The sequence below is a fragment of the Schistocerca nitens genome, chromosome 2 (genome assembly GCF_023898315.1).
Source record: "Schistocerca nitens isolate TAMUIC-IGC-003100 chromosome 2, iqSchNite1.1, whole genome shotgun sequence".
Lineage (NCBI taxonomy): Eukaryota > Metazoa > Arthropoda > Insecta > Orthoptera > Acrididae > Schistocerca > Schistocerca nitens.
In genome coordinates, this window is record NC_064615.1 from 1069155184 (window position 1) to 1069169918 (window position 14735).

General features: G+C 42.3%; 1 protein-coding gene across 2 annotated transcripts in view; it reads right to left on the reverse strand.

Annotated features, from left to right (window-relative positions):
• LOC126237459 (dehydrogenase/reductase SDR family member 11-like) overlaps window positions 1–14735 on the reverse strand; it is a 102326-nt gene that overhangs the window by 56698 nt on the left and 30893 nt on the right. For both annotated transcript variants that reach the window (XM_049947597.1, XM_049947596.1), the window contains exon 2: window positions 9219–9381. In XM_049947597.1, the coding sequence (XP_049803554.1) occupies window positions 9219–9381 (163 nt within the window). The remainder of the gene's footprint in view (window positions 1–9218; window positions 9382–14735) is intronic.

The following is a 14735-nucleotide window of genomic DNA, read 5'->3' on the forward strand; positions in this document are numbered from 1 at the left end:
TAAGAGCGTTAATGTCAAGGAAGGATAAGAGGACAGTGTCCGTTGATAAGACATTAGAAGAGACAGAGGGTATGGAAATCTCTGCGTTTGTCCGCCCACAGCTAGGATGTCTGTATATAAGCCAAATAAATATAATCAAAGAGTCGAACATCACATACATAACGAACGCAAGCATTCATAACCAATTCCAGACCCTGTAAGCTTTCGTGAGAAAGGCCTTGGAGGATAACATTTCTGTAATCTGTCATCGGAAGTATAAGTGTTTGTACAAGCTTCTTTTTCAGGTCAAGAGGAAACAGCTTTTTATATTTTTGTAGGGTATGGAGAGATGCTGATGCCCTCTTGCACATTGGACATCGCAGTTATGTGCTCAGTCCAATGTATATTCCCATCTACTAGTACTCCTCGACACTTCCTAATGGGACAATCTGATAGTTGTCACATTTGTGGCTCAAGATGGAAGAGATTCCCGACATTTCAGGCTAATGAGCCTAGAAAGACCAACCAGTACCACTTGTGTTTTGGATGGGCTGTGTTTTGACCTTTGATCCTGTTGTCATTTTGAAAGTGAAAATAGGTCGGTACTGTGATTCTCAATGGATGTCTTAAGGTATGTTGGTTTTGCACTTAGATACAATTCCACGTCATCAGGGTCCTTGTGGTAAATGCAATAAGACAAAACTGTTCAAAATGATTTCAGGCCTGCAGCCAGTCGTCGAAAACTTCATTGCACGATATTTCGGCTGGACAACTGCCAGCCTTCTTCAGTTGAGCCGAAGAAGGCTTTTTGAATAGTTGATTCGCCCGGAAATTTTCAAATTTTACAGGAGAAAACTGGTAACACATCATTTACATACAATAAAAAGAGTACAGGAGCTAACACTTAACCCCAGGGTACACTTGATAGACGCTGCCCCCATTGTGACTTTATGGTACTGTGAGAAGTCAGGTATGAGCGAAACCATTGCACTGCACTTGCTGAGAAATTTAGGCTGCTAAGTTCGGCAAGTAAAATGTCGAAGTTGATAGTGTCAGAGGCTATGATAAGCTGTTAAGGGGCACATGATAGCCACCTCTGGTGCATCCATAGCAAGCTTCAGATCATCTGTTGCTTTCATTAAGGCACATATTGTGCTACCATATTCACAGAAACGTGACTGGTATTCACCTAGTACATTGTTTGTAGTCAGTAAGTTTGTTAGCTGCTCGTGGGCTGTATACTCTAAGGTGCAGGAAGTAAGCAAATAGTTCGGTAATCAGAAGGTGCAGTGGCAATGTCTTGTTTTAGTAGTGGTTTAACTAATCCGTTTTCCAGGCCTTAGGGAATTAGTGGACCAGTAATAATCTTCATCATTTGGACTGTGATGTCAACATGTCCAGTAGACGACGATCTGATTTGCATGATGACTTGTTTGACGGTATTGTAGGTATTATTACTTACGTGGTAAAATCTACATCATTGCCATACCATAGTAATGTATCTCGCCTATTCTTGCTGAGAACCTCTAAGTACAGTGTAATTTCCAGTTCAAATTCTGTGTCCCAATAATTTTCTTTTTTGAGACATACTAAGTAACACAATCGATAAAATAAATAAATGTAAAACGCCGTTTAACATACTGCGGGAACAACTGGCTATCAAATGTAGCTTACAAAGCTCAAAAAGCTTAAAAAAGTACAAATGAAGGATATCACAATACCCCGTCCCAGGGTGGAGAAAATTTCCACCTGACCGGGTGCTGCTTCTTAAAATCCTCCCACCCACATTGCTTAAGGCCCTTGTACAGATCCTCGATCTGCACACGCCAATTACTTACTTCCGCTAATTCATTCTCGCCACTTACTTCATTGCTAACACTGCTTACCGCACCTCTCTGTGTATCCGCAGTTTCATCTATTATTTCCTTCGCCACGGAATTACCACTCGTTATGTATTCACCAGTTCTTACGGCAATGTTCGTACCTAATGCTGCCGCCTTGCTAGCGGCTTCTCTCTGAACAGCTGTTCTGCTAGACTGGGCCGTTGCCCTCTGATGCTCCACTCGCCTGTTAACAAGTATCGCTCTCGCACCTGACGCTTGTTTTGCAACAACACGTTGCGTCGTTCCACGCCTGTCCCTAACCTGTCTCGTAACTTTACTGTCAGTTCGGTAACCTTTCTTAAATTGGGGCCGGTATGTACTGTCCGCTTCCGTTTGGCCCGCAACGTTCGCGGAAATCAGTTTCCCGCGTCATTATTATTTTGCGCGGTGCACCCTCTACCGCAATCTGTATAACTTCCTCTTCCTCTACCTCTCTGTATCATATTGACGCGAACCCAATCGCCGTCATTTCTCTCGTCATTATTGCGGTTATTCCTGTTACCAAAATTCTGAAAATTGGCACGACTTTCGCGCCAGTGGTCTTCGTCTTCGACCCTTTCGAGAAATGCTTGGAAGCTGCGATGATTGCTTCCCACGTATCTCTTTGAATCTTCTGGAAGCTTTTTGTATAGCTCCCATATTATTTCAGAATCGGATCTTCTCCCTCTTAAGTGTGTCAACTTTCTGTACCAATATTCGCACAAATCTTTCAAAGAATTTCTGCCCCTGTTATCATGAAGCTTGGCCATGATAAACTCGCGCCACAGATGATCCTGTTTTTGTTCGGACCAATATTCTTCCGTAAACTTTTGCTTAAATTCTTCGAACGTCATTCGTTCGGTATTCAAATTAATTCCCCAGCGCTTAGCATCACCTGCTAAGGCGCTAATTACAACGTTTATCTTTTCCTGATCAGACAAGTGTTCAGGAAATATCCTCTCGCAATTTTTGATGAAATCTAACGGATGCCATCCGTTATGTTTCTTGGCGGGATCGAAGCGTTCCTCACCTTCCAACAGCTTCGCAAATGGTGTGCCATTACAGACAACACCAGGTCTATCTTTAATTTTACTCTCAAGATCGAAAATTTTGCCTTGAATTTTCGAAGTATTTTGTTCACATTTTTGTACACATCCGGTAACTTTTTCACCTAAATCTCTTTCAGTGTCTGAAACTGCCTTTTTCAACTGTGCGATTCCGTGTTGACATTCGTTTACGATCTCAGTTTTAAGACCGAAAACGTTTTCGTCTACTTTTGTTTCGACTAGAGGCTCTACTTTCTCTTGGATGTTGAGAATTTCAACATCGAACCTACTGTTAATGTTGCCAATTTCCCCCTGCATAGTATCCATATTTTTGTTAATGGTGTCAATTTCAAATTTCATAGTATTTACCACAGAACTTAAATTACCCACTTTTTGTTCTACCTGTTCTATTTGTTTACTAATTTTAATTCCTTGTTCTTCGACCTGTGCTTTAATCTGACCAACTTGTGTTTTAAGCTGCTTGTCAACGTGTGTTTTAAGCTGATTAACCTGATTACTGACTTGTTTTTGAAGCTGATCATTCTGTGTTTTGAGATGATTACTTTGTGTTTTGAGCTGCTCGTCAACGTGTGTTTTAAGCTGACTAACCTGATTACCGACTTGTTTTTGAAGCTGATCATTCTGTGTTTTGAGCTGCTCAGCAACGTGTGTTTTAAGCTGATTATTCTGTCCTGCAATTTGTTTGGTTAATTGTTCAAATAAATCGTTCATGCTTACAATTTTCACACTGTTTTGTTCTACGGAATCTGTGTGTTCCGATCCTACTTCAAAAGTTTCTTTCGGTTCTTTCTTTATCTGTGGTGAATCAAACATGTCAGTGGATTCATTCACATACCCACTATCATCTACAAAGTCACCCTCTACTTCTTGTTTTATCCCTTGCTGTGTTCGAGGCACTCTCGACATTTCAATCTGTTCGTTAACATGTTCGTGATATTGTATGTACGCCAATTATCTTCCGCTAACGCCATCTGTTATCTGGCTGCGTACACTCCTGTCATTGCCAGCCGCATTTTCCATTACGCTCGGCACATCTACTGTTTCTACGTTCTTGTCCATACTGAACGCAAATTACACCACACTATCGTACTTGACGTTCACTGCTATTTACTTTACTAATTATTATTGCAATTCGTGCCACTGAACATCCACTGTTCGGTATTCACTTTAATTTGTGACCGACAACAACTGGATGTCCTGTCACCGGGAGCCACTTGTAACACTACGTTACTGCGCACGATACTCTTTAAAGCCTGTACTATGCTAAGTTGACGGGCTTCACCTTATAAGAAATGATTTTGGTATATATGTTGACCGCGTGTACCTGAATGGAGGCGAAATAAGACTTTCACCCACTCAGTAACAACAATGATACGTCAAGCAAGTCTGAAGTGCAACTACACGTTAGGACGGACAAGAAACAACACAGCAGACGCTACCAAATTGTTAATAATACAGTCGCCAGCCTAATTAGGCATTAACTGAGTTTCTTCCCAGTACAAGTTGATGTACGTTCATACAAAACAACACGTAATAACACTGCATAATATGGTAAATTTTAGAACCAGAAAATCTACTGAACTAATAATTTCACTTTCTGTACTAATATGGACAAGCCATAAATACATAACAATACACTATAATGTTTACTACAAACTTCGTACTATCTATTGATCTGATTAAAATCGGGCATAGGTTACCCTAGAAATAGCACTTTCGAAACACACATACAATGTCAATTTTGAAAAAAGTAAAACACTAATAAATTTGGTTTTATATTGACTTTAACTTTGCTGGTCAAATCAATTCAGTACAGTTCAAAATTTACACGAATAGAAAAGAAAAAAAGGGGGGGGGGACCCTGAAACTGTTATGATCACCGTACTGAATTTTTGATTATTGACATCATTAAGCACTCAAGATTTCCAATATATGAGTTACTACTCTTTTTGTCTTATTTCTTGCTCATTTAACTACCATTATTTTTGTCTCAAATTAACTAAATTTCATTACTTAACCAATTTCAACATTATCTTCCAACTTTGTCAGACCTTTGTTCTTTACTTATTGATTCATTAACAATAAAGTTCTTTAAACAATTTTCTAACATATCTAGGTCTGCAGGTAATTATTACTAACATAAACTTTAATTCTTCAGCTCGGGACACTTGGGTTGCACAACATGTGGAAAGGACCCTATCTAGGTTAATGATGAGGATAATTAAATGATAGGACAGTTATGGTAAAAGTTAAGTTATTATTGAACAGTAAGGAACAAAAGTAACACTGGTCCACACGAATACAGTACTAAAAGAATCAACCTGTTCGTATCGATGCGGCGGTTGGCGGGCGGCGAGATGGCGAGGCGCAGAGCACACATACAAGCACAGCTATGGCTCTTGATGTATCGGCACTTTACTTCTTCATGGCGTCGCAATATTTTTCCATTTAGTGCCTATGGAATTTTGCCATGCTGTATAGTCGTCGGAAACGGCACATCCGAGGCTCAATGAAACTACGTCTTCCAGGGGAGCCTCCTCGGTCCAGAACGTGTTACTCAGACCGATGCCCAACTCCGACTACCACTGCTGAGCCCGTTATGCCGTGCCGCGCCCGTGTGTATTTTCCCGCGCTCGCCTGCCATCCACCTTTTACCGCTCCCCTACAGACAGGGTATTCACCAAAGGTTTTGCATTCCACATATCCTAATACATTGCCTACGTATGGACCAGGCGCAGAATTACAACTTTAACATCTTACAACACTTTCAACATTTCTTACATTTCCATTTTGTTATAATATTGCTTGCAATTTGACATAAACATTAATATTCACATAGAAAATTGTTTACAGTTTCTTTAACACAATGGCAAGAAAAGAAAAAGAAATGAAATCAGAATATCGATTACATTAATTTACCAAGAATCAGAAGAAAAAATTATTATATGTACAATAGTACAGCGTTGTTGTTGTTACATACTTATTGCAGAAATAGAAGCCTTACTTTGGGGAAGTAGAATAACATAGGTGAAAAAACATATTATTTACTGCAATACAAATCTGCACGAGCAGCAGCAGAAGATACGGAATCATTTAACACTATTCTTCTTGCAACTACACTAAACATGTAGTGACACCATTACATTTTCTGTCCTCGATCAATTTGCTTTTGGCAGACAGACGTGAAGATCCACTGTTAACTTGTTAGTTACTGATAGAAATTCCGTTTTTCAGCTGGGGTATGCTGTCACATGTCAAGTAAGGCTTCTTCTAGGGAACCTAATTTTTACTGGCAGTATTTTATCGCAGGAGATAGGAAAAACTGACGTGTTATGTATCGGCAGATTTATTTTCCTAGTGGCTCTCGGCTTCTGTACAATGCTTTGACAAACCTGCGGTCGCTGGATGACATGACTTTTCTAGAGTTGTCAGTTGAAATGTGTAGCCAGACATACGGTGTTATTTTGAATGAGCCTCTATGTAACCCGTCGTCCAGTGCGCTAAGACCCCTGATATCCTCTGATTACATCTTACACGGAAGAAATCCGTTGTCCTTTGGCTTGACAATGACTGGAATTCAGTTTTGTACGCGAAAGAAGATTTTGTTCCTCTCTACAAGGGCAAAATCACTATCATGTGATAGAAAACTGTGACATGTAGCTAGGAGTTTCTGGTCTACAGTAGTGAAATATTTACGGATGACCAGATTTTGGAAAAGTGTCCTAATATTTCGAACATCTCTCAGAAAATCAACAACATTTAGGCTGTCGTTCAAATGAAAAACTGGTATTATGACAAAAACATTCCAGTTTCGTTGCTTTCTCTGAATGCTTTCCATCATTGTGTGTAGCACAGTATAGAAACGCCTTTGAGACGTACTGTAAAATTTCTGCAAATGGTCGGGCACACATGTTCGATTCTGTCATTACTTCGGATGTACCATATTTCTTTCCTTTTTTTTATCCAGAATGGGTGAACACAGTATGGATGTACTCAGCATTCACGATTTTCAAAACTTACGGAGCATCAATCTCTTCGTCTGATGATTATGATGATGAACGTATGGCATCGGTGGCCGGGAGACCCCTCGCGTGGCGGTTCGGCCGCCGCTCCACAAGTTCTTTAACGCCACCACGGCGACTTGCGAGTGAATGAGGATGAAATGATGATGAAAGACGCACAACACCCAGTCATCTCGAGGCAGAGAAAATCCCTGACCCCGCCGGGAATCGAACCCGGGACCCCGTGCGCGGGAAGCGGACTCTTCGTCTGATGAATACGACATATTCTGATACATTCGTAGCAGGAGCGTTCCGTGTCTGACAGCGCCACTTCAGTACGAACTGCTAACTTTCTATCCGCGCCAAGTCCCTGACCCGTCTCTGCCAGGCGTCCACGCACGCCATTTCTGCTTGAATTGGTCCCACGGCAACTGGGAATGTCCTACTGAGTTAACTTCCTCATCTTAAATGAGCATGATAACGACGATGAAAAATTCCTTCCTGTTAAACAGACAGTACAAAATTGCGACCGTCTCAAAAACTTGGATCGTATTTTACGACTGCTCATTTATTCTGGTAGATCTGCACTGAATTCCATTCCATACTTTTCATGCAAATTCCTGGGTGATTCGTTTGAAAAGGAACGGCCGACATCCTTCCGCACCCTCTCCTAATCCTATGGGACCGATGACCTCGCTGTTAGGACCCCTCCCGCGAATCAACCAACGAATCTACCATTCGATTCTCCCAATTTTGTCTTTGCGGGTAATGTCTGAGTAACTGTTTTAACTGACATCAGGCGCCCGACCATTAACTGACAGGTCCACAACATGTCTCGGTACTTGTTGTGTTGTTTGACAGATATTGATTGCACAATTTGGGAGTAGATCAGTCCTTTTAAATGTTTGGCAGTGTGTACAGAAACTCCGTTGCGCCGTACCGTTTCTTATCCACTAATATAAGTGCATACAGCTATTTACACCAATATTTCAAGAAATATATAATACGTAGTTGGAACTTAAATAGTGGCAACACAACTGTGCAGATACTACTCCATGGAATCTACTACTGTCACTGACAGCGCACATTGTTAACATACCTACCTTACCTCCGACCAAATGAACTCGCCCGTCCCACGTCACCGGCGTGCTCACAATCGAGGGAAACACAGTCACTTGTGAGCGAGCGGTCTAACGTAACCGTGTCACTATGTTTCCGAAACAGGAACAACGGAGTTGGATCAAGATTGACTGTCGTACAGCACGACAGTGTCATCAATGTCTTCAAGAGGCGTGCGGGGAATCGGCATTGCCGTACAGAACATGGGCACATTGGGTAAAAGTCATTAACGAAGACCGGCAAACTGTGGCAGACTTGCATCGGGCAGGTCGTTCTAGCGTTTCTGAAGAAGAAGAGCATGCTGTTGCCGCGTTAGTGGACAGTGATCGACGCCATAAGATTCGTGAGCTCGCCCACGAAAGCGGATTAACGCATACGACTGTGCTTCACATCCCGAAGGAACGCTTGGGCATGCCAAAAATTAATGATGGGTTCCGCATGACTTGACGGAAATGCAGAAACGGATGTGTTACGACGCTGCTCAGACGCACTTGGAGCGCTATGACACTGGACGAGGCATGGGCCACATCGTACGAGCCAAAACCGAAACGCCAATCCAACGAATGGTGTCATTATGGGGCGTCGCGAAAGTCGAAAGTGCATCAGAGCCCTAGTATGGTGAAAGTCAAGGTGATTCTCGTGTACGACTGTGATGGTGTTATCCTAACGCATTACGTTCCTCCACGACAGACCGTCAATGCACAGTACTACTGTTCGGTTTTGAAGCATCACCTACGACCAGCTTTGCGAAAGAAGCGGCGACACTTTCTACGCAACCCACCCCTCATTTTGCACGACAATGCGCGGCCGCATACAGCGCAAGCTGTGGTTGCTCTGTTTGATCAATGGGACTGGGGAGTACTGTGCCATCCACCATACTCCCCGGACTTAACTCCTTGTGACTTTGATTTGATTCCGAAGAAGATGGAACCACTTCGTGGCATTCGCTTGAGAACTGTTCCTTAGATTCGACAGGCAGTAGATCGCTGCAATCCCACCATCAACAGAACAGGCTGTGCTAACGGTATACTGCCCCTTCCACATCGGTGGCAACGGGTTTTACACAACGCAAGTGACTACTTTGAAGGACAGTAACAGGTGCAAATATGAAACTCTTTCGTATCGGTTGTGAATAAATAGTTGCCCCTATTTAAGTTCCAACCCTCGTATTAATAATAAATTTTCCTTACCGGTCGGTTGGTTGTGTGGAAAAGAAGCAGCATTGTTAATCAGGACGTCGACGCCTCCTAGGTTGTCCTTAATCCACTTAAAGACAGACAGGATGCTACCTTCGTCACCCACATCTCCGGCGATGGCGTGAAGTTTACCGGGAGCGCCCTTCACCTCAAATTCCTGTCAAAAGAGAAACAGCAGAGTCATAACAGAGGTTAAGGGAACTCGCGTGACGCTTCTTATCTGTGTTTGTTGACGGCGAGCGTATCTGCCTCTTTAGCCAACTACTCATACATTGACACAATCCACTCAAAGATAGCCAGCTCGAATACTGACAGATTCAAAATTTCATATCCTGAAAGTGGCAGTGAGTTTAGCGCGTTTAATTCTCACCACTTTGTGTTCAAACCCTCAGTCTCTCTCCACTGTCTCAGTGTGGATTGTGGAGTAGCTGGGTGTCAACTGCCTCTCTACACTAGGTCGTGAAGGACAGGCCGCCCAGCAAATATTCGACAAAGGTGAATGAGGCAAATGCTCGCTTAGAAATTTTCACCAGATACTCTCGGAAGAGAACGGATTGACGTGGCTATTTCCAACATCACTGAGTTGCAATGTGTATCACATACCGAAAGAGAATGAATGCAGTATCGAGTTTACGTCAAAAGTTGGTTTTGACTCGATTGAGTATTTTCCGTTTTCGCACTCATATCACTGATTTTGAATGCAGTGATACAGCTAATGCAGAGCGGCACTGATTGAGTCCAATGCTTGGTGCCCCCCTACAAAAATATGTTTTAACTTCTACTATTGTACACAAATTGTCAGTGACATTATTTCGCTCTGGGGGAGGGGGGGGGGGGGGGCATCATATGACTGATACGAAAAGAGAGGTAACAGATCAACGAAGCCACCATCGCTTTGGTAGAGCATTCATTCATAGTACCGGTTTCGGATCTGAAAAACATAGATCTGGAAGGCACAAAACTGAGTGTGGGGTACCCACAGAACAAATGGTTCAAATGGCTCTGAGCACTATGGGACTTAACATCTATGGTCATCAGTCCCCTAGAACTTAGAACTACTTAAACCTAACTAACCTAAGGACATCACACAACACCCAGTCATCACGAGGCAGAGAAAATCCCTGACCCCGCCGGGAATCGAACCCGGGAACCCGGGCGTGGGAAGCGAGAACGCTACCACACGACCACGAGCTGCGGACTACCCACAGAACATTTTTAACATACCCTGTGGTGACAAAAAGTCATGGAATACCTCCCAAAAACTGGTCGGATCTCCTTTTGCCCAGCATAGCGCAGGAGCTCGACGTGGCATGAACTCAACAAGTCGTTGGAAGTCATCAGCGCTGAGCCATGCTGCCTCTACAGCCGTCCATAATTGCGAAAGTGTTGCTGGTGCTGGATTTCGTACACGAGCTGATCTCTCGATTACGTCCACACAAATGTTAGATTCGATTCATGTCACGTGATCTGGGTGGCCAAACTGTTCTCTCGAATTGTCCAGTATATTATTCAAACCAAGCGAGAACAATTACGGTTCGATGACATGGCGCATTGTCATGGGAACATGAAGTCCGTGAATAGCTGGAAATCGTCTCCAAGTACCGAAACATAACAATCTCCAGTCAGTGATCGGCTAAACTGAACCATTGCACCCAGTCCATTCCACGTAAACTCAGTCTACTCCGCTATGTAGCCATCACCAGCTTCTGGAGTTTCCAGCTGACAACTTGGGTCCACGGTCTCGTCGGGTCTACGCCTCACTTGAAACCTACCATCAACTGAAATCGGGACTCATCCGATATGGCCACGATTTTCCAGTAGTCTAGGGTCCAATCGATATGGTCACGAGCCCCTCTGGTGGCCATGTCGTGCTGCTAGCAGAGGCACTCGCGTCTGTCGTCTGCTGCCACAGCCCATCCACGCCAAATTTCGCCCTACTGTTGTAAGTAGGCTGTTTAGGTTTCTATGTTGGTAACGCCACGTAGCGCTCTGTATGAAAATCACTGACTGTGATGTGTGCAGTCTGTGGCTGGTTTGCATTGTTGGAATATTTGCTATTGTAGTGTTGGGCATTTGGATGTGAACAGCGCGTAGCGTTGCGCATAGTGTTGGGCTAAACTGCAATTTTCCGATATCAATGATTTCTGTGAATGCTACTTTTCAGTATCTGTTATTCTTAACTGTGATTTGTCGCAATTAAGAGTCGCAGTTAAGGAACCTAAGTCGCGTATCCCTCCGCCACTGCTATTTCTGCGATTTCTGCTACTTCCTCGATTTCTGCGATTTCTGTGGCTTCTGCTACTTCTGCGATTTCTGTGACTTCTGCTACTTCTGCGATTTCTGTGACTTCTGCTACTTCTGCGATTTCTGTGACTTCTGCTACTTCTGCGATTTCTGTGACTCCTGCGATTTCTGCGACTTACCACCGTATGAAAAACCTACATCTGTCCACAGAAAATTGCATCTCAACAAACCTGTCATTGGTAAGTATGTTTTACGTTTGTTCTTCCGTTGGCTTTAATCTTGTATTAAAGAAACAACTGTGAAAATATTAATAGTGTAATTAATATGTAATTAGCCATACAGTACCGTAATAGTTCGTGTTTAGAAAATGAATTCTAACATGTTGTTATGTTCTCAGGTACCCGAACTACATTTCAGTCACTCAGTAAAGTGATAACTCAAAATATCATTGTCAGCAGATTTGGAGAAATTGCCACTGCGTATTTAGACCGTTTTCGTCAGACGAGAGGTTAGTTTCTAAGTGTTTCGATGGACTTAATTACTTAAGTGAGATCGTTCTTGCAAATGTGAAATATACGCCATTGAGTGGCTTTCATTACAGCAAATATTAGCAATCTACTCTGTCAATTATATCGCTTGTAATTAGTGACAGCAAAAATTGTTTAATAATTCTTGTGATTTTGCAGACACAGTTCTGGTTGCTGTACGTATCTATCCACATCAAGGCTGTTGGGAGAGACTCGTGAAGATTCAAGAGAGCTCTTAGAGGATTTGCAGTTTAAAAGTGACATTATTGCGAAATAAGTGTGCAGATGAGTGATTAAACTGTGTTTTATTGAAGTTGTTGTGCGATTTTAAAGGAATAATAAATGTTAAATACAGTGAGCGAATAATGAAAATCTCATTTTCCACATGTTAAGCCGTCCTATACCCGTAATTTTCCGCCACGTATTTATTGGTAAACACTTGTTGGAGAGTAGCATGCCGCCCCCCCCCCCCTCACCCCCCTCTTTCTCCACAATCTTGGTGTGACACTGACCTGTAACATATCCCGAAGTCTACAATATGCATTTTGAGGCTGTTGATACGAAAGTGGGAAGTACAGATCTTACAGTTAAATCAGGAATAGCTTAAGTGAATTACTTGAAAGTAACACAGGAAAAGCTTACTTATGTAGGTGGTAGTAGTGTCGGCAAAAAGTTCTTGTGTGTGAAGTTGCCATGTAGAACACCAGGTGTAAAACTTTTCTCCCGAGTCTTGAACTGTGTCGGAACAAAAGTGAGGCATTCATATGACACAATAATACTGTTTTTATTTCACTACACTTATACAGGTGTCTGAGTTCTGCTGTGTTAACATTGCAAAGTCCTGTAGGCATGTGGAGTATTAACCAAAACTGTCATATTGGAAGCAGAATCAAACACATTTGTTACGTTACTTGATATTTTCAGGAGAAAAAGGCAATGTTGCTTCTTATTAATATAATACATTCAGAGTCACAGCTGTGTTTGACCAACCATAACTGATGCTGAATGTGCATGTCGTCATATAATATGAAGGGCTTATTTCAATAGTGGTACAAGTCCATTACCTCCACTTTTTTGTCTATAATGCTTCTGTAATTAATGATCCAAACAAACATAAATAAAGGTTCATCTCTAGCAAGAAGCCATATGCTTGAATATTTCTGGTATCTCAACTGCAGATTTTTCAGCACTCATTTAACTTTACGAGTCTGTATCTCAAAATGATCAAAAGTGGACTTGTACCACTATTGAAATAAGCCCTTCATATTATGCACACAGTCACACACAGCACGTCGATCTCGTGAGGCACAAGGCTCTCGTAACGAAGTACGTACGTCGGTCAACAGATGGCACTAGGAAAAGAATGTTAACCGCGCTTTTTAGTTGCTACTTGCGATTCTTACAAGGGAACCTCCCCATCGCACCTCCCTCAGAATTAGTTATAAGTTGGTACAGTGGATAGGCCTTGAAAAACTGAACACAGATCAATCGAGAAAAGAGGAAGAAGTTGTGTGGAACTATGAAAAAATAAGCAAAATATACAAACTGAGTAGTCCATGTGAAAGATAGGCAACAACACAGGTATGTGCAAAGCCATGAGCGCCGTGGTCCCGTGGTTAGCGTGTGCAGGTGTGGAACGATAGGTCTTCGGTTCAAGTCTTCCCCCATAATTTTTTATTTTCAGACAATCATCAAAGTTCAGGCACTCACATATAATCAACTTCGCTCTCCAAAATTCCAGGACATGTTCAGTTTTGCTTGGCCATATGCAGGATTTGACGGTCTACACACGGAAAAATTTGAAAACGTTAAAAACATATGTTTTGACAGAGCACAGACAAAACTGTGCGACTGTGAAACTGTTGCATTCATTTGTTGCAGTTTATGTGACAAACTCTTACGTTTTCACACTTTTTTGAGAGTGATTATCACATTCACAAGAAAACATAAATTGGGCAAGGTAGAAGAATCTTTTTACCCATCCACCAAGTGTACAAGTTAGGTGGGTCGACAACATATTCCTGTCATGTGACGCACATGCCGTCACCAGTGTCGTATAGAATATATCAGAAGTGTTTTCCTGTGGAGGAATCGGTTGACCTATGACCTTGCAATCAAATGTTTTCGGTTTCCATTGGACAGGCACGTCCTTTCGGCTACTAATCGCACGGTTTTGCGGTGCGGTCGCAAAACACAGACACTAAACTTATTACACTGAACAGATACGTCAATGACAAAACGGGCAGATCATAACTTTGCAAAAATGAAGAAAATAAATTTTTCACTCTAGGGAAAATTTGAACCAAGAACCTCTCGTTTCACAGTTATTCACGCTAACCACGGGACCACGGCGCTCCTAAACTCACATTGTCCTAGATGTTGCCTATATTGCACATGGACTACTCAGTTTGTATATTTTGCTTAGTTTTTTCATAGTTCCACACAACTTCTTCCTGTTTTCTCGATTGATCTGTGTTCAGTTTTTCAAGGCCTATCCACTGTGCCAACTTATGTTAGTTGCTACTTGTCACGGAAATCGCAGTTAGACTCGATATCGTGTCGTAGAGATGAGCGTAGTACGAACTTTGGCCAAAAGATAGCACTGTAAATTGCGCTTTTTAGTTGCTACTTGCGACTTCTAGCCGCGATTTGTCACTGAAATCGCAGAAAGCAGTACGGAATTCGGCCAACAGATGGCTCACGGCGTTGAATGTGAAATGCTACTTGCGACTGCTAACTG